General features: G+C 40.0%; 1 protein-coding gene and 1 long non-coding RNA gene across 7 annotated transcripts in view; one reads left to right on the top strand and one right to left on the bottom strand.

Moving 5' to 3' along the window:
* Window positions 1-21,215, top strand: part of LOC309715641 — a 134,286-nt gene that overhangs the window by 91,211 nt on the left and 21,860 nt on the right. The window lies entirely within an intron of this gene.
* Window positions 16,879-21,215, bottom strand: part of fstl4 (follistatin-like 4) — a 225,842-nt gene continuing 221,505 nt past the window's right edge. For all 5 annotated transcript variants that reach the window (XM_082548886.1, XM_082548885.1, XM_082548887.1 and 2 more), the window contains one exon: window positions 16,879-21,121. In XM_082548886.1, the coding sequence (XP_082405012.1) occupies window positions 20,422-21,121 (700 nt within the window). In that variant the 3' untranslated portion in view covers window positions 16,879-20,421. The remainder of the gene's footprint in view (window positions 21,122-21,215) is intronic.

Genomic DNA, 21,215 nt, shown 5'->3' with positions numbered 1-21,215 from the left:
CTGGACATAAATAGAACTTTTATTAACCAGGGTATGAAGTGCTTCACAGAAAGAAAATTTTAAAATATTATTAATCGAAAGAACTAATTACACATTAAAAAATAGCACTCTGAGAGTGCAACTCCCTGTTAAGAGCAAGAGCTACTCCAGATGTTGACGTTTTATGCTGATGTCAGTATCGTTAATATGGAAATCTAGTGAAGTATATTCATCTTTTTGTGTAATTGAGAAGTCATATACTGTTGTATTTAGAGCAGGGCGATATGGCCAAAAATATTTATCACGATATATATTTGAAAATTTGCGATAACGATATAACCGACGATATAATTGATGCGAGACAAAATACAACTCCACAACATTACTAGCGCAAAAAGACAACCTTCCATTTATTTTCACTTAAACAAGAAGCTGGTTTTTATGTACATTAAAGCTTTATAAAAATGTAACAGTGCAAATGCAAATTCCTTGCTGAAAGTTTAACCAAAAGGCATTTCCAGTAGAAATGGGCTGACATATCCTGAGCATAACCATGTATAATATCCACTGAAGTTAAAAAGAGGTGCTTTGCAACATTAAACTGCAGTATGCAGTACGCATTTTTCGGACCATAAGGTGCACGGGATTATAAGGCACATTAAGCGAAACAAAGCAGTCAGATAAATCAAACTTGATTAAACTCATTCTTCTTGCTTCCTCCATTTCTGTACCATTGATTCATTAATGTTGAATTCTCTGGCAGCTGCTCTATTCCCATGTTGCAGTATATTAATGACTAACCTCGTATTGTGGATGGATTGTCTCAGTTGTTCTCCTGACTGAAGTTTGGTCCGTTTACAGCATCCTGCCATGCGATTGCATTTGTCTCTAACCATGAAGAACCTTAACGTTAACTTTTATAAGTGGAAAAGTGTTAGTGTTCGTCCTCCAGCTTCACTGTTTATGTTATGCTAATATAGCTGTGTCGCTAGCGATCACGTAGCACATCATTATATACCAGCTAGCCCAACTTCAGTAACCCTACAAACGTCACTGCTGTTTAGTTTCCTGTCTTCATTTATGTTGGAAGTGATAGCAGAGCTGTACGTTTGATTTTTTTCAGAAATCTCTCAGTCAGAACATGCAATATCATGCTTAGGTAACTAGCAAAACTAGCGAGCTAACTTCCGCTAGCTTCCTGCTAACTTCTAACTCCGTTAAATGTAATAACTTTTGTTTTCATGGATGCCTGGAAGTTAAACTTTATAGTTACACCTGGTAAAGCAGCAATGCTGATCGTTTTATTAAAGATGAAAGAATTTAGACAGTTTTTAACGCTCAGTGATGCTGCAGTGTTGTTTGACCTGAAGCATACGGAGTTTAGGACCCAGATTACTCCCAGATTTAAGAGCATCTTAGTCCGACAAATACGACAATAACGACGGCCGCTTGCATGTTCTGCAAAAAAATGTGCTTTGTCGTGTATCTGACGGACAAACACCAAATCAGTTCCACATCACTGAAGTTGCACCATTTTTACAAACCAATTCTGGTTCATCTGTTTCACTCAACAATCGGCCATGTGCGTATGAAAACAAAGGTACTGCGCATGCGCGTTTTACTCCCATTCTATCGCGATATTTCATTTTCCTATCGTTGCCTAACATTATACCGGTATTACCGTGAACGGTATAATATGGCCCAGCCCTAGTTGTATTTAAAGAGCTCAAATAAAGAAAGTGCTTATGTCTCATAATGACTGATTTATTGCTTGAAAGTTTAGAGTTTAAAGTTTAAGTTTGAATTTAAAGTTTAAAGTTTGCTGTGTGATTTTGCACAATTTATGGTGTCATTGTGATGTCTCAGGGCACTGTACAGAAAAAGCTGTCTTCTTAATTTGATATATTACTCCATATGGTTTCTTGAAATTTTTTTTAAAGGTCATCTTTGACCTTGAGACTTAGACAACCTATGAACACATCAGGTTTTACGGATTTTCACAAATTAAATCGGCCAGAGCTATTACTGGTATCTACCATCACACAAAAATTGAAAATGATATCTTGAAAACTGTGGATGCTAGACTGCTAACAAACAGATAAACGAACAGACAACAAATACAGATATTGGCATTCTGATTTCAATGGGAAGATTTAGGAGATCTTGGAATAACCAGCAGAGGCATATATATAAATAAACAACTATTTACTTAAGAGCGGACAATGTGTTCACATGTGTGTTTTCAGTGTCAAGCTAGCACTCCAGAAGAGGAGGCCTGAAGTTAGTGAGGTTTTTTTTAAGTGGCAGGTAATTTCATAGTCAAACTTTCTGTCAGATTAACAAACATTAACAAACAAGAGCCAACTTCACTCGAAGAACCATGTAGTAACGCAGAACAGGAGAGGAAGGAGAGAGATTTTATTTAAAGGTAAGGACAGCTGAGTCACACTTGATAAACTGCAAATGTAATGTCATAGTTTTAATCACATATTGGATCTAAATATGATGTGTTTTAATATATTACGTATTTTCATTTTTTGAGACATCCTGCTAACCAAACTGAGTATACTAGCCTTATGTTATTCAAATTTTGCATGACAATTCTGGTTAGTTTTGTGCAGGATAAACAGGTTAGCTTGCATTAGAGCAGTTTGTGCGACTGGTGCACAGAGCTGTGGTGCTCAGGATCAGATTTAGGTTTACATTAAGTGTAGTAGAGGAGTTGCATTTAAGATGCTGCTGCTTAGATTCATTCACTTCCAAGTTTAAACTAACTGTATACAGTCTAGTCTAAAGACAGTGTACTGTCAGTGTGAGGATGGAAATCAGCCATGATAGCTGTGAAACATTTGGTTCAATTACCTAGAACTGTCCTTCAAGGAGCTACTGTATACTTCCTTGCTTTGAGCACATTTCAGGGCTCCTACTTCTTCACTTTTACTTCAGTAAAGTACTGAAGAAACTTCTTTACTCAAGTATTTTTTTTAACACAGATATCTTTACTTGTACTTAAGCAAAGAAAATCTGTACTTTTGCTGATATTTACATATACAAGCCTAATAAACTAAACACACAAAGCACTAAGAACAATAGCTGGATTATTTTACATGATAAAGGCATCCAGAATTTAAACGTCATACCCATTTCTATCTGGTTACAGGGCTAAAACTTGACACTTCTTATTCTTTGTTGTTGTCAGTGTTATGAAGTGATTTTATTCCTTTCCGATGAATAATTTAGGTTCTTGCACATAAGTTGCTGAGCATACCTTCTGACACTCTCTTCATTATAACCAACAACAAAATGAGCCCTAACACCTGTCATTATTACTTACACCTCTGCTGCAATGATAGTAATTTGCTTGCACTTCACTTTAGCCACTAACAGAAACTGCAAAAAAAAAATGTAGACGTGTGACATTTACATTTATAGCTGTTACTTTTTTTTACTTTCAACTCTAATGGCTGATACAAAGCTGAAATAATATACATGGATTCCTTTTATCTGCTGCGTAAGCACCAAAACATGTGACGAAAGTATCACAGTGGTGTCTCTCATTAGTGATCTGGCCACATGTTGCATCAGCAGCCCACAGAAACTCACTGCACTGTACTGATATGAAGTTATTTTTTCAGCTACAATAAAATATTTATTGAGCACAGAATCAAGGAGTGTGAATCCGAACTCCAGCTGCTGCCTTGACTGTAGGTAAAATCTGTCCTTCTCAGTTCTGGTCACAATTTGCCAGCCGCAACTAAAAAAACACCTTTGTCGTATAATATATGTAATTTAATGTTTTAGAGTATTGACTGCAATCGGTTGGATTTCAAAAGCTGTCAGGGAACACTTGATCTCATGTATTTCTTTGATCAGACATTCCCTGATCTGCATAAAAAAGTGCCAATTCTTAGATTTTCAGTGTGGAAGTTATTGGTTGGCATTTAGCACTTGCTTTGGACCGTCTTCAGCAGAACAACAGTGCCTGTTGTTTGTTCAAACAGTTAATGTTTGCAGTTGCCTGACAAGTGAGCTGTTTTGTCTGTGGAGATAATGACTGTCCTCCCTTGTAAAAAAAAAAGAGTTCTCGCTCTCTGTTGCTTGCTCAAACAATGAATTATATTTACTTCCTGAACCAAAACATGACCTGCGGTGACATTCTTTTACTGCTTGCATTTTTTAAATGAAAGTATAACATAAATAGACAAGAGGGACAGAGGCTCTGTTTACTTGCAGTCAGAGGTGGTAGGTGACACCAGTGAAGTACAATGAAGTACTCTGTACTTATTTATAACAACCTTTTTACTGCTAGTATCCAAGAGCACATTTCAAGGACTGTCAAAACCATGAGAAAGTTGAAGGAATAAAGTGAATGAAAAAAAGTCATGTTTTGGTATGTTACACAGAGACAGTCGTGAAAAAGAAAGTTTTCGCAGGACTTGGAGCTTGTAGAACTGCCTATGGCAGCAATAACTTGAAGTAATCATTTTCAATATGACTTTATCAGTCTTTCATATTGTTTTGGAGGAATTTCGGCACACTCTTCTTTATAACATTTCTTCAGTTTATTGAGGTTTGAGGGCATTCATTTGTGTATAGCTCTCTTAATGTGTTACCACAGCATTTCATTTGGGTTGAGTTCTGGGCTTTGACTGGCCCATTGCATTAGCCTTTTCAACCATTCTGTTGTAAATTTGCTGCCATGCTTGGGATAACTGTCCTATTGCATGACTCAGCTGTTGGACAGATGGCCTTGCATTTTCCTCTAGTGTACTTTGGTACACAGAGGAGTTCCTGGTTGTCTCAGTGACTACAAGGTAAATGGCCTGTATTTATATAGCGCTTTTCTAGTCCTTAAGGACCCCAAAGTGCTTTACACATCCAGTCATCCAACCATTCACACACACATCCACACACTGGTGATGGCAAGCTACATTGTAGCCACAGCCACCCTGAGGCGCACTGACAGAGGCGAGGCTGCCGGACACTGGCGCCACCGGGCCCTCTGATGCCACCAGTAGGCAACGGGGGTGAAGTGTCTAGGTTGCCATGTTCACCACGTTGCTTGACGCTTGTATCAGGTGTTTGTGCTGATATGCTGTGTAAGTTTTTGCCAGCTTTGATGTTGTGCGCTATGGTTAAACATCTCCACTTTGTCCTTGTCTGTCCAAAGGATATTGGTTTTCTTCTTGTTTGTTTAGGTGCAGCTTTGCAAACCTAAGCTGTGCGGCCATGTTTGGAAACGTTGAGAAAAGGCTTTTTCTTTCAGTGTCTAAAGTGGTTAACGCTCCAGCAACAGTTGTGGTATAAAGAAGAACTTTATTATGTAACCACAGGTCAGAATCTATGTTGTGCTAACCGAGGCTGTTGGCCAGAATTCTGTTGACTTAACTCAAAAATTTTCTTAGCTTCCATGCGGTAGAGTCTGAGACGTAGCTTTAAAAATTAATCTGAGCAGCATCTGATTTTGGTCAGAATTTGCTAGAACATCCATTCTTAGAAGCATTGTTGCGTTGTGTTAATGCACACCTGGAAGCTCCAGATGTGCTAATTGCCAAAACATCTGCTTTTAGAGACAAGGTGTCTGTCCCCTGAATTCAAACATTAGGTATTTGATCCAGCCACAAACATATACATTACTTTGTTTTCTGAAGAGGAAAAGTGCAATCAAAACTATATTTTTTTGTTTCCACTATCCCATCCCTCCACTGGAGTTTTGAGATTGCCCCAAAGCCTTTTATTCCCTTACTGTGCCCTGGTACCATATCATACGCCTAAAAAAAGATGATTCATTAATACTTTATAGGCCCTTTGGAGAATGCTATGTTCAAACTTTCTCAAACTCAAAAAAGTTTTATTTGACAGTTAAATTACACTGTTTGGGAAAATGTTGCCCACGTTGTTGCAGGTGTTTATGAGAGAGCATCCTTCAATTTCATCATGTTTTCCTATGGTTAATGATTCATTCACATCACAGGCGAGTCTCTGCTTAAACTGGGTTTATGATCTCTTATAGATCTCTTATAGATCTTTTATAGATTATGTTCAGTGTGGGAATAACAACCAAGATGAAGAATCAAGTACTTCTAGTATGAGCTGCAACAATTAGCTGATTGCACAATGAACCAGTTAAGATCTAATCAAGCAAACATTTAGCTTGTTACTGTATTAAGGCAATATGAGCCTAACTATGTTTATTATTATACTTTTTAAAAAACAATTAATTCAGTTTTATCCATAAATATTTACTTTATTTATTTATTTATTTGCTCAAAATGTTTTGCCTTTTCTGAAAAGCTTCAATCGTAATAGACATGCTGGAAAATATATTACTCTTACTTCCTGAACTTGCACTGTCATTTGTGGAAAATACATGTGAAACTGCTGATTTCTTCTTGCTGTGACTGCGAGGGGCTGTGGCTCAGGAGGTAGAGTGGATTGGGAAGGTTCGTGGTTCAATCCCTGGCTCTCCTAGTCTGGATGCTAAAGTATTCTTAGGCAAGACACTGATCCCTAAGTTGCCTCTGATGCCCCTCAGATGTGTGTGTAAATATTTGGCACAAGATACTTAGGTACCGTATTTTTCAGAATATAAGGTGCACTTAAAATCCTTTAATTTTCTCAAAAATCAACAGCACGCTCATAATTTGGTGTGCCTTATGTATTAATTCTGGTTGTGCTTACTAACCTCAAACCGATTTTATGTGGGACATGGCGCTCAAAAATCTGTCAAAATGTTCTAGTAAAACCTTGGTAAGCTACGAAGCCGCACCGCTCGATGGATTGTCGGAGCATTACAGCTACCGTAGTCAGGAGCCTCGCGGAGTAATACGTACTGTACTTCAACATAATATTATGGTGTGTGTATAAGGACCCCAAAATGGCACCCGAGACATGCTTACAAAGCGGATTTCAAACTCGAGGCTATCAGTCACGCAGGAGAACATAGCAATAGAGCAGCCGCAGGAGAATTCAACATTAATGAATCAATGGTACAGAAGTGGAGGAAGCAAGAAGATGACCTGCAATGTTGAGAGTTATTGTGAATGAGTTTAATAAAGTTTGACTTATCTGACTGTTTTGTTTCGCTTAATGCGCCTTATAATCTGCTAAGCCTTATGTATGAAAACAGACCAATTCATTGATATTGCGCCTTATAATGTGGTGCGCCATAGAGTCAGAAAAATAAGGTATACACAATGGTGCTTGGGTAAAGAAAGCACTTTGAGCACAAATTGAGAAGAAAATTGCTATATAAGTTGATTGCTTTAACAATAATTGCTCTACATTGTGATTGTCTATTACTTTATCAAGGCTTAATCTGTTTTGGGTTTGTGGTACCCTAGTTAAGGATGATGCTGTGAGTTTGTCACGTTAGCTTAAATAAACCTCCCCATCTCCAGCTGCCTCCCTCTTCCCGCTCCACCACAACCACCCACACATGCAGGGCCTTGGAGTAGGGGTATGTCACCAGGGTGCAGAGGAGGCTACCCCCCCTCTGTCCCCTTCTGGCTGCCTCTGCCTCAATTTTATCCCACAACTTAGACATTCACATTATTCACACTCTCATTACACATACATATAGGATCTTGGGGGTGGGCACAATCACGGAGTCCAAATTACCATCAGGGTGTACACCTCACCCCTGGCGTCGTTGCCCACCTCTCAATTTTAAATACACTTAGACATTGAGGGCTATCAGGAGGGACTATGTGCTTACCTGCTGCTCCTTGGCAGGTAGCTCCATGCCCTCCTGGGTTTTAATTGCACCTTAGAACATACATGCATCAATGAGCAATGAGCGGGTGGAGGGAGGTTTGGAGTCTTCTCCCACCCCCATTCTCTGCGGCCTGCTGGAGCGGGAGGGCTAGGTGGAGTTGGCCGTCCGACTGCGGTCTGGAGTGTGGGGCCTCCCTGCTGCTACGGAGTCGGAGTGGTCTGCCTCTCCCCACCGCAGGGAAAAGGGTAACACCACCTGGGTCTGGGTGCGGTTCCCCCCTCCAGGGGCAAGGGTACCTAGACCCGGTTTGTAGAGTACGCTTGGGGAGTGTGATCGTGTGTACAGCGTCTCTTTATGTCTGTCTCCACGTTGGTTGAGTGTGGAGTGAGTGCATATGAGAGCATGAGGGTGGGAATGGATGTTTGTGTCTGTGTGTGCCTGTATGTCTGTGTCTATATGTCAGGCTGGGTATCAGACGCCACCTCTCTGGGGTCACCTCAGGCCCTCCAAGGTTTGGAGGCCTATCTCCACCTACCACCACTTCCCCTGCCGGTGGCGGACTCCCTCAGGTGTCGGTGCGTTGGTGGTTCTTTGTGTCTGGGGATGGGCGTCCAGGTACACACCGGCTCACTCCTTGGCGGCCGCTTATCGGGGCCTGGAGCCTGGCGCTCGCTCGGGCCCCTTCGGGGGTGGGGTGCCCCCGGCCTCTCGGCCTGGGGCTCGGTCACTCAGGCACAGCTGGCGGCCGGCGGAGCTCATGGACGCGTCACTGCAACTCTCCCTGGCTTCTGCTCCGCGGCTGCTGAGTGAACCCTCATCTGGGACTCTCCTCAGCTCTTACTGGAACAGTGGCGCGGCTGCCCCTCTGTTGGTCTTCCTTGGTCTCTTGTGTTCTGGGGGCCTCTGGATGTCTGGAGTTTTGATCTCCTCCATACCTGCTTCACACCCTGGAGGACGGGGCTGTGGCCCCCCCACACTCCCTAGCAGATCGTTACATGGAGAAACCTTTGGAATACAAGCGCGCTGATCCACACAGGTATGCACACGGGTGTTCACTGCTTGTAGACCCAAATTACACCTTTCTTGGCTGCTACTTTGAAGCACATCTGTCCTGCGTGCTGCACAACAACATTGAATATTTAGTATTTACTGCTGTTTACACTTAGCTAGATTAATGCGATGGTGTTGTGTTTAGTATGTTGCTTTGTTTTTTTTTTGTCTTTTTTTTGCTTGTTTTCTATTCTTCTCTCAACAGGTGATCCAGGAGATTTTTTTTTTCTCCCCCCCCCTTTCTCACTGTCCCTCTCCCCTTCTGTTTTTCCTTTCCTTCCTCTTTCTTTCTCCCTTTCCTATCCCTCACTCATGTCTGTCCCGTCTGTAACATCTGAAAATAAAATATAATAAATAATAAAAACAAAGATCGACCAAATGGACCAATACGGCAATGCCACGATGATCCATTTGGCAAAGTAAATCCATTGGGTATCCTTGTTGGTCTTCAGACAACAATTCTGATGGCTAAGGAACCAAATGGGACAGGGGAGAAAAAAATAAAAAATAAAAAATAAAAAAATAAAATAAAAAGCTTAAATAAACCTCAGACTGTGGACTCTCTCGAAAGCTATAATAATCACTAGATCTATTTATTCAAGTTACACTTGTTGTTTGAGGAAGACAGAACTTTCATTGGTATTTTGTTGTATGGACCAAGTGGAGGAAGAGATGATGAGTACTGGATCCTTGTGGAGCATGGGGGCAGGATCATGGAGACATTACTGACAAACTTCACTGCACGTAAAATGAACATGAGTTGCATTACTATGTAATTAAAAATCTGATTGTTCTAACTCACATCTACCACATTCCACCATTCACTGGCAAACAAATATGTCTGATCCCATGCAGTGGGGTGATATTTGAGTGATATTTGACCCAGGCCTGTTTTCCTGTGGGATTGCTGTGGGGTGTTTGCAATCTTGTTAGTGTGAATGAAATTCATCCAGATGAGTCTGCTGAGGCAATTTAAGGTTTGCTGGCCCTCATGAGCTCATGACAGTTTAAATGCTGATTTTAGTTTAGCCTTGTGCATGGCACATAAACAGGAGTAAAATGATTTTATTACTTTTTTCCCGAGGCTCATGTGAAACAGTGTAACACTGTAACAGATGTAGACTTTGTGATGTGATCAGGATCTTTCCCATACTCTAGCAAGATGGACAGTTTCCCAGACTATTTAAGTCATCTTTTCCCTATTCCTTAGGGTGATTAGAAAGACTCTCAGGCAATGTTTATATTGCAAAAATCCCAAATGTCTGAAATATGAGCCCAGTTAATTTATATCAAATTAACCATATTCATTCAACTAGATTTTTATCATACATTGTTTCATTGTTTCAGTGTACATGTAGGTGTCGTAGTCCCTCAGTTGTCCTTGGCTGTCAGCTCCAGGTTTTGTTTTTCTTTCTTTCTTTCTGTCTTTCTCCGTTCTTGTCTCTCTGTACTCGTTTGTTTGTGTCTGTGTTTGAGGGCGGGACTCTTCACCGAATCCCGCCTCAGGCCGAACACACCTGTGCTTTCTGATGACCTTGCCAAGAAGTCACTACTTAAGGTATTGGCTGAGGATCAGTCTTCGTTGAGCTACTCAGTTAGTTAAAACCCCGGCTCCTGCTTCTTTGTGTGTTTTTTCTCTGCTTCTGCATCTATAGATTTTTACCATCTGTTTCCTGAGCACAGAATCCTGGATTCCATGGATCGCATGTGTAGATTTCCTTCCTCCCTGGAGCACAATTTCCCTTGTTACCTTGTGATTGTTGTATATATGTATTACTTTACTGTATAATACTTGCTGTGAACTCTGATCTCTTGAGTCCTGTGCATGTGACAGTGGGGGCATATCTCCAGGGTTTGTTTGCTGCCAGAAAGTTTTGAACGTAGTCAAGACAAAGATAAATCCTAGGCTGTGACCAGACACATCTTGACTGATGTACTTAAGGTCTTTAGATATTTAGGGACTTGCAACGTCATACATACATACATCATACACCATACACTCAGGAACCTTTGGTTGATCAGGCCTTGACTTGTTCACCAACAGCTTTGGCACATGGACCATTTATCCTGATCTAAAGCCATCTAGAGATCCTTTGTCCTTTTGTGCCTGCATGGTGGACTTGAATGCTTTCTTTTTTGCAGTCCCTGTCATGTCGAGTACCATCAAGATGTTCCACACTGAAACCTCTGTACCCAAATATTTGTGAACTTACAGCTTGCCTTCCAATCTCTCCTCTTACAGAACTCCACTGAATGTTTTTAAAATGTTTTCTTTCATTCGCCTCCTCTGGTCCTCCCAGAGAGGACCATCAGCTCTAAGATGAGGACCTGCTTGGAGAAGACTGATGTAAGCACCACATCTGGACTCAAAGAAGTTTCCATTACATGCCAATGTTTTGGGAACTTGAACTGACCTGCAAATCCCAGTAGGGCTGCTTTATGTCTGCTCTTGGAAAAATTTTCATAGCTGTTGTCATCTCCTAACAGTTCATCCAGCACCACCATAAGGCCAAATTTTAAATTTGATCCTAAAATTGGGATAATAGTTGGGTTTAGTTATACAAGACAGATTAAGTTATGGTACCACAACTTACTTGAACTGAGTTTTAAGTTACTGCCAGAGGTAATGGTAGGTATATGTCAAATCTGTTATATTACTGACACACCAGAGTGGCAAGTTTTGTGTGTAGTGCAGTGAAAAAGCATGACGCCTTTCAGAGTTTTTATTTTTTTAGCATATTTGTCACACGTTATGTTTCAGATCACCAAACAAATTTAAATGTTAGAAAAAGTTAACCAGAGTAAAAAAGTTTCAGAAACCTTTGTCTCATCAGTCCACATAATATTTTCCCTCAAGTCTTCATCAAGATGTTTTTTGGCAAATGGAAGATGAGTCTTTGTGTTCTTTTGCAGTGTTTTTTGCCTTGTAACTCTTCCACTGAATGCCATTTTTGCTCAGTCTCTCTCCAATTGTTGAACCATGAACACTGACCTTAACCAAGAAAAGTGAGGCCTGCAGTTCTTTAGATGTTGTTCTGGTTTCTTTTGTGACCTCCTGGATGAGTGGTTGATGCAATTTTGGTAGGCTGGCTCCTGGGAGCGTTCCTCACTGCTCTAGGTTTTCTCAGTTTGTGGCAATTGGCTCTAACTGTGAGTTGTTTGCATCCCAAAGCCTTAGAAATTGCTTTTTTTTTTTTTTTTAACCCTTTCCAGAGTAATGTCAATGACTTTGTTTTTCATGTTTTTCTTTAGACTGTAGCCCGTTTCATTGCTTTTTGACATCTTTTTACCCTCCTTCACTTTTTCAGACAGGCTCTGCTGAAGTGATTTCTTGATTTAACAGGTCTGTCAGTAATCAGACCTGGGTGTGGCTGGTAAAATTGAACTCAGCCTTCCAAAAATTTGGTTAATCCCACTTAGTTTGTGATTAGGGGGAATGACTTTTTTACATAGGGCCAAGTAAGTTTGGATACCCTTTTCGCATATTAGATGGAATCATCATGTGAAAACTGCATTTTTTATTTACTTGGGTTGTCATTGTCTAATATTAAAAATTTGTTTGATTTGAAACATTTAAGTGCAAAAAATGTGCAAAATATGCAGTGCACATCTATGACGCCAGTTAATTTTTCTTATAAACTCAATCCTGCTTAAAAACAGATTATTTTAAGTAGAAGTATTTGTAACTTCTATAATTTTCACTTAGTTTATTTGAATTGCCTCAAAAAGCATTTAGGACAGACTGAGATATCTTTCCTCAGTGAAACTGTATCTCCTACCACCAGTGTTGGGACTAACGCGTTATTAAGTAACGCGTTACAGTAACTACGTTATTATTGTGGTAACGAGCACGGTAACTAGTTATTATGCCAAAATCAGGAACGCGTTACTCGTTACTGGGATTTAGATAGGGTCGTTACTCGTTACTTCGTGTGGTGGCTATCGCGGAGCTTCCAAAGATTCAGTAACATTAGCAAGTGGTGGAGGCAGCAGGTGGATGAAGGAAAAGGGAGGCAGAAGGAAAAGAGACCCGAGGCGGCCGCCGGTCCAAGTAACTTCAGGTAAGAAGTTATGACCTGCAGTCTCTCTGGGTCAGATATGAACCAAGTTTAGGTGCAGTTTATTTTCGTTATTCTGACTTTTTCCGTACTGCGTGCTAGCTAGCATGACGGAGTTTCTATGCAGCTGGGTGGGTGCTATGAAGTTAATGATGTTGAACTTTATTTTGTTCATAAGTTATTAGAGTTGCCAACCGTCCCGCCTGGTATTCAGAGAAAATATTACGCGTTTCTTATTATTGAGGTGAAAAGGAACAGTTTGTCCCGTAATTCAGCTACAATGAAAAAGGCACAAAGCTGGAGTTATTCTGTGTCTTTGCTGCACAGCTGCCTCTTCTCCTCTCATTCTCCCACCTCCCTCTCCTGTTTCTACTTCAATCATGAAAACTGATCAATGATCAGCTGATCGGCTCTCTTGTTTGTTTATCGCTCACTTTGCACCGAAAGAGGAAACCAGCGGATGTCGCGGTAAACAACAGCAGCACGTTTAAGCTTGATCAGCTGTTGTTAGAATTTATTTAATATTAATTTCTAGTATCAGCTGATGTTTGCTGGAGCCACAGTTCAAAAAAGCTGCTGGTCATGATGTCGGTTTGGTTATCTGGTGAGAGGGAAACATGAAGATGTAACCAGGAGATGTCCTTACTGGATCATCAGAGCTGTGATGGAGAAACAGGTTTACCTTTTAGGTGACATGAATGAGTTGAAGGGAAGTTATGAACTGTTTCTGAGAGACAAATAACCCCAGGATCCTTTTTTAGGTAGCTGACAGCTGGTGACTGTGCAGGGGCGGATCTAGCAAAGTGTTGCCAGGGGGGCATGTAGGGCATTAACAGGGAGAGGGGGGCACAAGGAAATACTTTTCTTTCTTATTATCATTTAAAATGTCTAGCTTTTAAAAAATAATTATCTGAATCTTACAACAAACGATTGATAGATTGATGCATATATACCATCAAAACAGTGTACATCACTGTCACAACAGTGTTTTCATTCAAAGGCTTTAAGATTTTTCCTATAATGGTGGGCCAGTCTCTAGTCAAAATACCCGGGCCAATTTTCTGTCCCAGTCCAGCCCTGTATGCAGCTCATCTGCAGTCTGGTGTTGCCTACATCTTCCTATTCAGAAGGCAGAATTTCAGAGTTCTGAGTACAATCGAAAGCACCACGACTGCAGTTTTTGTGTTGGATGTAAAAGGCGCACATGACTCTGTGACGTAGGCTAGAATCATGGCAACAGTCAACGACGGTCCAGGTGTGGGATTTCTCTCGTGGAAATATGCACATTATCTTTTCCTTTCTATTGGTAGGTGGCACAGTGCACTGTGGCAAGTAAGCAAGCTAGAAGACTGGCAACGTTATGGAAGAAACACATTAACAAGAGAATTCTGAGTAAAACCAAAGTTACTTTCCCTAGTAACTAGTTACTTTGAAAGTAACGAGTAACTTGAAGTAACTGAGTTACTTTTGAGAGAAGTAACTAGTAATGTAACTAAGTTACTATTTTAAAGTAACTTACCCAACACTGCCTACCACCAACGGAGGTGGCTTGACCAGAACCTAACCAGATGTTGAAAGGTGTAAAATGCATCCATCTTTCCAAGACGTTTTTAGAACCTTTACTCAACCTAAAGGGCAACCCACAATTTTTCCTCTGTCAGTCATCCAGCTCACTGAACAGATTTTTCCATTTGATCAAATATAGATCAATCCACACTGAAGTGTCATTCCAGTTTACACACAGTTTACTTTTTTGCACCAGTCTGCTATGTCATCTTTTCAGTCTTCTGCTTATTTAACAAATTTTATCATGACGTTGTGCATTTAGTAATAGTGTATGTATTGACTCAACTGAGCTCCAAGTGTCCCTCTGGGCCTTGAAATTCATTGTAAACGTGTAAGCTCTGTCAGTCTATTTTCTTTGTTGTTAATACCGCTGTAAACATGGGTCCATGTGATGAGGCATCTGAAATGATACAGAACAAGCATTGAAACCTGCTATAGAGCAAAAGGTCTTGAAGTTTCAATGTACCTAAACCAATTTATACTTTTAAATTTTAATATACTGGATAATGAAGTAGTGGCTTTTTGTTTGTATAACTGTTATTCCTGTAACAAAATTGATTAGCACTGTAACCTACTCTCCTGGTTTCTTTTCTTTCTTTTTTTTGCACACGTCAGATTCAGATCCAGGTGCATTAACCTCAACCTCTGGACTGCAGGAGGGTCATTTGTTTTGATATTCATGTCTTTTGCAAACAGATTGTAATCAGCTTGGAAGACAACAGAGACACACGTATGTTTGTCCAAAGACAAAGTCTTATCTGGACTTTTTTCAGATACAAGTCACTTGAAATGGCAACTGAGAGTTTATTGTTGCTGTTTCAGTGAAATCAAAAGCAGCTACTAATTAGATTTGTGTGGTCTTATACTTTTGCTGATATTTAAATGCCGCTAAAATATTTTTAAAAATGCATTTTAGAAATCAGACAATATTGGAATCAGATTATAAATATCAAGAAAATTCCCTCATATCCTCATTATTTGCAGATGTGTTTGCGAGCTATAATCCTCTTGTGGTCTTAGTCGGATAAACGATGGTGTCTTCCTTTCTTTTCTGATTCATAGGAAATTGAAGCAGGTGTGAACAGGATGGTAATTGTCTGTGTGATCAGATTCACTTAACTCACTGTTGTTTGGCTCCAGGAAGTCTTTTATTCTGTCTTTCCTCCCTTTCTGTCACTCTTGACACTGATGAAAAGCATATTGACAACGTCTCTCTGTAAAACCGTGTAGCAAGTAATGGCCATAGATTGTTGGAGCGGGTTGAGCACAGAAAGACAATAGATTTCATGATCTTATGCAAGAGTTAAGGCCAGCTCGATGCCACCTCATCAACAGGCAGAGCCATAAAAAGGCTGTGAAATGGGCAGGGACGGGGTGAATGTCACAGGCAGTGCTAAAGTCTGTCTAACCTTGTTAGCTACAAAGTTTTCAAGGTAGACAGATAAACAATAGGTGTGTGTTTTGGTGGTCTTATTTGAAGACTGAATAACATGGCGTTTACCCATGAACCTGTACTGTACGTAAGATTGTAACACTACCTATGACCAGCTTTGAGATGATCAAAGGCCTCAATGATTATAACATTTGAAGTTCAACACATTGGACATGAAAACAAGGAAGAACAAGTGCATTGTTCATACTGTTCAGATTTGTTATCTCACTGTGTATTGTTTTGAGTGCATGAACACTTATATCATTAGCACTGCTAATGTGATACCTGCAAAATCCACAGATTACAATGGATTCACTGTCTTGTTTATGTTCAACCAGCTAACTAGAACCATAATATACGACATTCATATGTGTGAACTAATATATGTGACTGAATCAGCTGATTTGGATGTGTGAATTGGCATGAATATTTCCGTGACTACTACCAGCCTCAGCACGTGTTAAGCAGCACACTTAAAATCTTCAGCAATCATGGAAACAGAAGGTCAAAAAGAAGGAAAAAAGGGGATCTTGAACTTATGTCTCATAGTTCATGCAACCACTGCCGCCTTATACAGACTTTAAAGTGAAAACACTCAGTGATCACATTTGTTAAGCAATATGAAGTGACCACTGTTGAATGAGATGACAGCAACGTACTGAGCCTACTAGCAGCTGCTGGCAATGTGTGATTACAAATAATCTGATTTGATAACCATCGAATGACCAGAAAACACCCAAAATGGGTATCAAATGGGATTTCAGAATGCTTGAGTCTATTTGTAATGCAATTCATTTTTTATACTTGGCACTTGGACAGAATAATATAGAATATAGTTCTAATTACCAGCAAATTTGTGGCCATGTTCACATGCAAACCAGGTTAGATGCAAAAAAAAAACAAAACTAAAAAAAACCCCCCAAATTGATATTGACAAAGATTTAAAAAAGGGGGAATTGTGAAGCGCTATAAATAATCAAATTAGTGCAATAGACAAATTAATTAGCTAGCTTATCCCAGTTTCTAACAGTAATGAAGTGAAAACACACTTGAATGATTTTTACAATATATTTATTTCGATTTTTTTCTTACAAAACAATTCCCTCATAAACCAGAACACACAAAATGCATAAAGAAAACTGTACAGTCAGTTTTGTCATGTCTGAACGTGTTCTAAACATGAACAATGATATCTACAACAGTGGTTCCTATCAATGTCTATCACACCAAGCGGTTCAGCTCTTCAGCCCCTTACTTTAGGGTTAAAGGAGAGGTACAGAAATAGTCATGTGACACTGAAGGTAGATCCAAACAAACAACATAAGTGAGCCAGTTATGTAGTTATATCAGCAAGCGCAGGTGCAGTCTCTTTGTTCTTGCTCTCCTTGACTCTAGTAGCAATGTTTTACTGCTCAATCGACCTTAAGAGAAAAGCTGAAAGACGTGACAATGAGAAGACATAAAAGTGACTTTTATACAAGCAACTGTGAACTGTATGTGACTGTGAGAGATCACCAAGAGGTCCGTGATCATACTGGAGGCCTATTTTCATTACATGCATGTGTTAAGAGTTGTCAAATACTGTTTATTACTTGATTAGAGCCATTGGGAAGTGACTTTGGATGGGATAGTGACTTTAGGAAGCATCAGAGCCAGATTTATTCTTTTTTTTTGAGACAGAAAACTGGATTAAAAATTTAAGAAATTTCCATTAAAAGCATGATAGCATAAATGTATGTCAGATATATATTTATATATATATACGTATATTTTTCTCTCCTCAGTGCAACAGTGGTCTAGGAAACATCATTGAATCTTTGCCTTCAGAAAGTTAATTCAGTCATACTTTCATGCCGGAACGGTTTTCATGGCAGATTAGCAGCAAATACCGAAGTCACAAACAAGAAGGACGAATCTGCTTCGCTCCTGTGTTCTACCCTACACATTGCATCGCATTGGGGACTGGAGTAACAGGCACAACTACGTATTAGGAAAAATGATTATTATTTCATTTAGGTTGCAGATACACCACAAGACTCCATTTGGATTTACAGTAGTTTTTTCACACTCAAGCTGGTCTTTGACATCTTGGTAAATGACGTTTAATTATGTCTTTAATATTCACGGCCTGCCATTAAAAGGTCAGGAACTGTTGGATCTCAAAGGCTGTGAGCATTTGTGCTGTGATGACAACATGTACAAGATTTAAATTCACAAAAAATTAACAAAAATATTCCTCTTGCCACGTGATTAAGCATTGATCCTACTGTTTTGTAAAGTACTGGTTTTTGTTTGTTTTTTTTAAACGTGATTTAATTACCAGCAACTCCACGCTGGGCTTCGTGCAAAGAATAATGCTTTTACCTACACAAATGTAAAATCTACGCTGTCACAAAGATCTTCAGAACACAGCTTCAAGTCCTGATTTTGTATTAGCAGCGTCTGAATTAATCAAATGTTAAGAACAGCATACTGTGAGAGAAATGCAGAGCAAATTAATTGAATAGTTGCCAAAAAAGGTCTCTAAAAAAGAAGAGGGTCATGTTAAACACCTGTTAAATATGTGAGACAAGCAGGCCAACTGTGGGAGAACGTTACAATTTCAGGTGTTTTTATAACTGATTATAAAAACTGGCACAAAGACCCTGAGGCAGCTGTTGACGTGAGACAAAACTGAACTTGTACCACTTGAAACTCACTGTATGAAAATATGCCTGAAATGTAATAGAACTGCTTGTCATGGTGACTCGATGAATGAACAACTGTTTCACACCAAGCTCATGTTTGATACTTATTTTAGTTACATTCAGTATCAAATGTAGAAGCATTGTGCGACTAGGTCAAATAAATGATTTTTATTTTTTTCTTCTGTGGCAAGTCAGACTGTCCTTACATAATTGGCAGATCTGAAAAACTTTTGATTTAATTTTTTTTTTTAAACTTTATGTTCTGTATATTCCACATAACATCACATAAGTGCTTTTCCTAAAGTAGCTTACTAAAAGTCTCACAAAGACAAAAAGGCAAAAAAAAAAAAAAAGTAATTACCCCCAAACTGTAGCCAATTTTCATCTACTATGTAAAAACCATCAAAAGTGCTGTCCAAGCTCTGCATTCATATATAGACTGGCACTAATATGAAAAGCCAGGAATGATAAGAGACTTTATGGTTCCAGTAATTTTTGATGGCATTATTACATCTGCAGAGAAGCCGCAGCGCTATATTGCTGCTAATGGATCATCATTATGATGATTAGTGCAAGTGGAAAATGTAGTTACACAGAAGATGATGCAGTTCAACCACAGATAGGAAATATCTGCTATTTTGACAGATGGAGATTTGCTGGTGTTTATTCACTTGCTGCTCTCAGACAGACACTCTAGCCTTTTTAGTTCAAAAGTAGGAATACAGTGTTTAAGTAATAAACACACTTAGTACTTTTTGCAATTTGACAATTAATATTCCTGAAAAAAAGGAAAACTGTTTAATACAGTACATATTGCTGTCAAAATGTATCCCTACTTTTGAAACAGGTTGCAAGACTTTGAAATATAGAATTTATTTTTGTGTACATGCGTGACTTCTTTCCAGAAAGTTTTTTCTCTCACTAATTACCAAGTGAGAAGTGTCTAGTCTACCTGACTTGTTTGATCTTGATGCACGGCTCTCTTAGGAGATCTACAAATGCTCACAGCCTGTCAGATAGCAGCACTGATGCTACTTTGGCTTGGCCTCAGCATATGGGTCAGTGTAAACTGGAGTCATTACCCTGAGGGAATCTGCTAAGTGGTATAAGTGGCATTTTCAGGCTTCACAGCTCAGAGCTGTACTGCAGGTTCAGAATAAATGTGAAACAGCAGGGGACAGATTATAACATTGCAAGAGACCAAAAGATCTACTTTTCATTTCGGGCTAGGCTTCCACTGCAACATCCATTGTCGACGGCTAACGGACCAATTGAGCTCTTTGGACAGACAATGTAAATAAGGGTATTACACGTGTATAAAGCCAACCTCTGCCAGCATTAGGAGAATAAAAGCTTTCAGAGGGAGAATACAGTACAATACCATGACAAAGGCGAGTAAACAGATGGTGGTGGTAGCTTTTAAAAGGACTCAGGACACGCACTCAGGACACTAAAGGCAGACGGGACAGACAGTTTGTGGTGATTATATGCGGCACTGGTGAAAACGACAAACATTGTTGAGATAAACAAAAACTGGAAAGCTTTTTAGTCTAAAAAAAGTGAGCATTGTGCATAGTTCATAGTTTGTTATAACCCCTCTTCAGGTATCTATTTGCTGTGATAACATGGAAGGAAGTGCAATAATGTACAATTCTGTATAGTTAAGTGCACATAGATCACTGTTGCACTGAACGGCATTGACACTTTCTCCCAATATAAATATCACAACAGATTTTCGGAATATTTTCTCAATTACTCTATTTTTACGTGTACTTTTGTTACAACAAACCCAGGCAGGTTTCTCTCTTGCTCAGTCCCAGGGTTGAGTCCACAACTTATGTTCACATAAATCTTAATAATAGGTAATTTGGCCTGATCTTTCCGTTTTCCCCCTAATTCTAAATCTTGTTCACTTTTGTTTTTCCTTGTCACTCATACCTCTCCAACCCAGACAACTGTGTTGCCTCTCTTGATGTCTGACACCTCGCAGTGCGGCGTTCTCTGTTTGCCATTAAGAACAAAGAGGGACTCAGCTGATGGTGTCACCAGATATTGTCCAAACAACCCACTGGAGACAACCACTCTGTTAGGGCCTCCCCAGGGCCAGGCTTGGGGGGCCAGGGGCTGCTTGAGGCTCCGGAGAACCTCGATGTGGCCTGAGGACAGATCGGCAAAGAGCAGGTCCGTTCCTGAGCCCGAGGTGGCAACGGCCACATGCTGGTTGGACTCCGTGAAAGAAGGTTGAAAAACAAGATCAGAGACCGCCACAGGCTCGTCTATTTCCTGGTTCAGACTCAGCTCCCCTTGGAATGACACTGTCTGTACTATCAGCTTTGAGCTCTGTGGGTCAGGTGTCACAATGTAGCGCCCGTCTGGTGACACAAAAGCCTGGCCTGTGACATTGAGGTTTGGCCCAATCACGGCGTCTGTCACACTGTCGATCAGAAGCTGTTGTGGGGCGAGAAGGCTCTTGGTCTGGCACTGGATGAAGTAGAAGCCACTCAGGTGTGTGTAGGCCATGCTCACTGGGATGCAGCTGTTGTTCTTTAGGCTGATGGTCTTGACACGGTGAAGGGTCTCCAGATCAATCTTGTGAACCGCGGGCTCATTTTTGAGAAAGACAAAGGCAAACCTAAATTGGCAAAGTTCACAGAAGAGGTTAATAGCCTTTCTAGAATTTTTGTGCAGTGATTAATACACATCGAGGTTCTCATTATAATTCTCAT

The sequence above is a fragment of the Aulonocara stuartgranti genome (genome assembly GCF_965226115.1).
Source record: "Aulonocara stuartgranti genome assembly, chromosome: 10".
Classification (NCBI taxonomy): Eukaryota; Metazoa; Chordata; class Actinopteri; order Cichliformes; family Cichlidae; genus Aulonocara; species Aulonocara stuartgranti.
The sequence above is the reverse complement of the archived record's forward strand: the minus strand, read 5'-3'. Positions and strand labels throughout refer to the sequence as shown.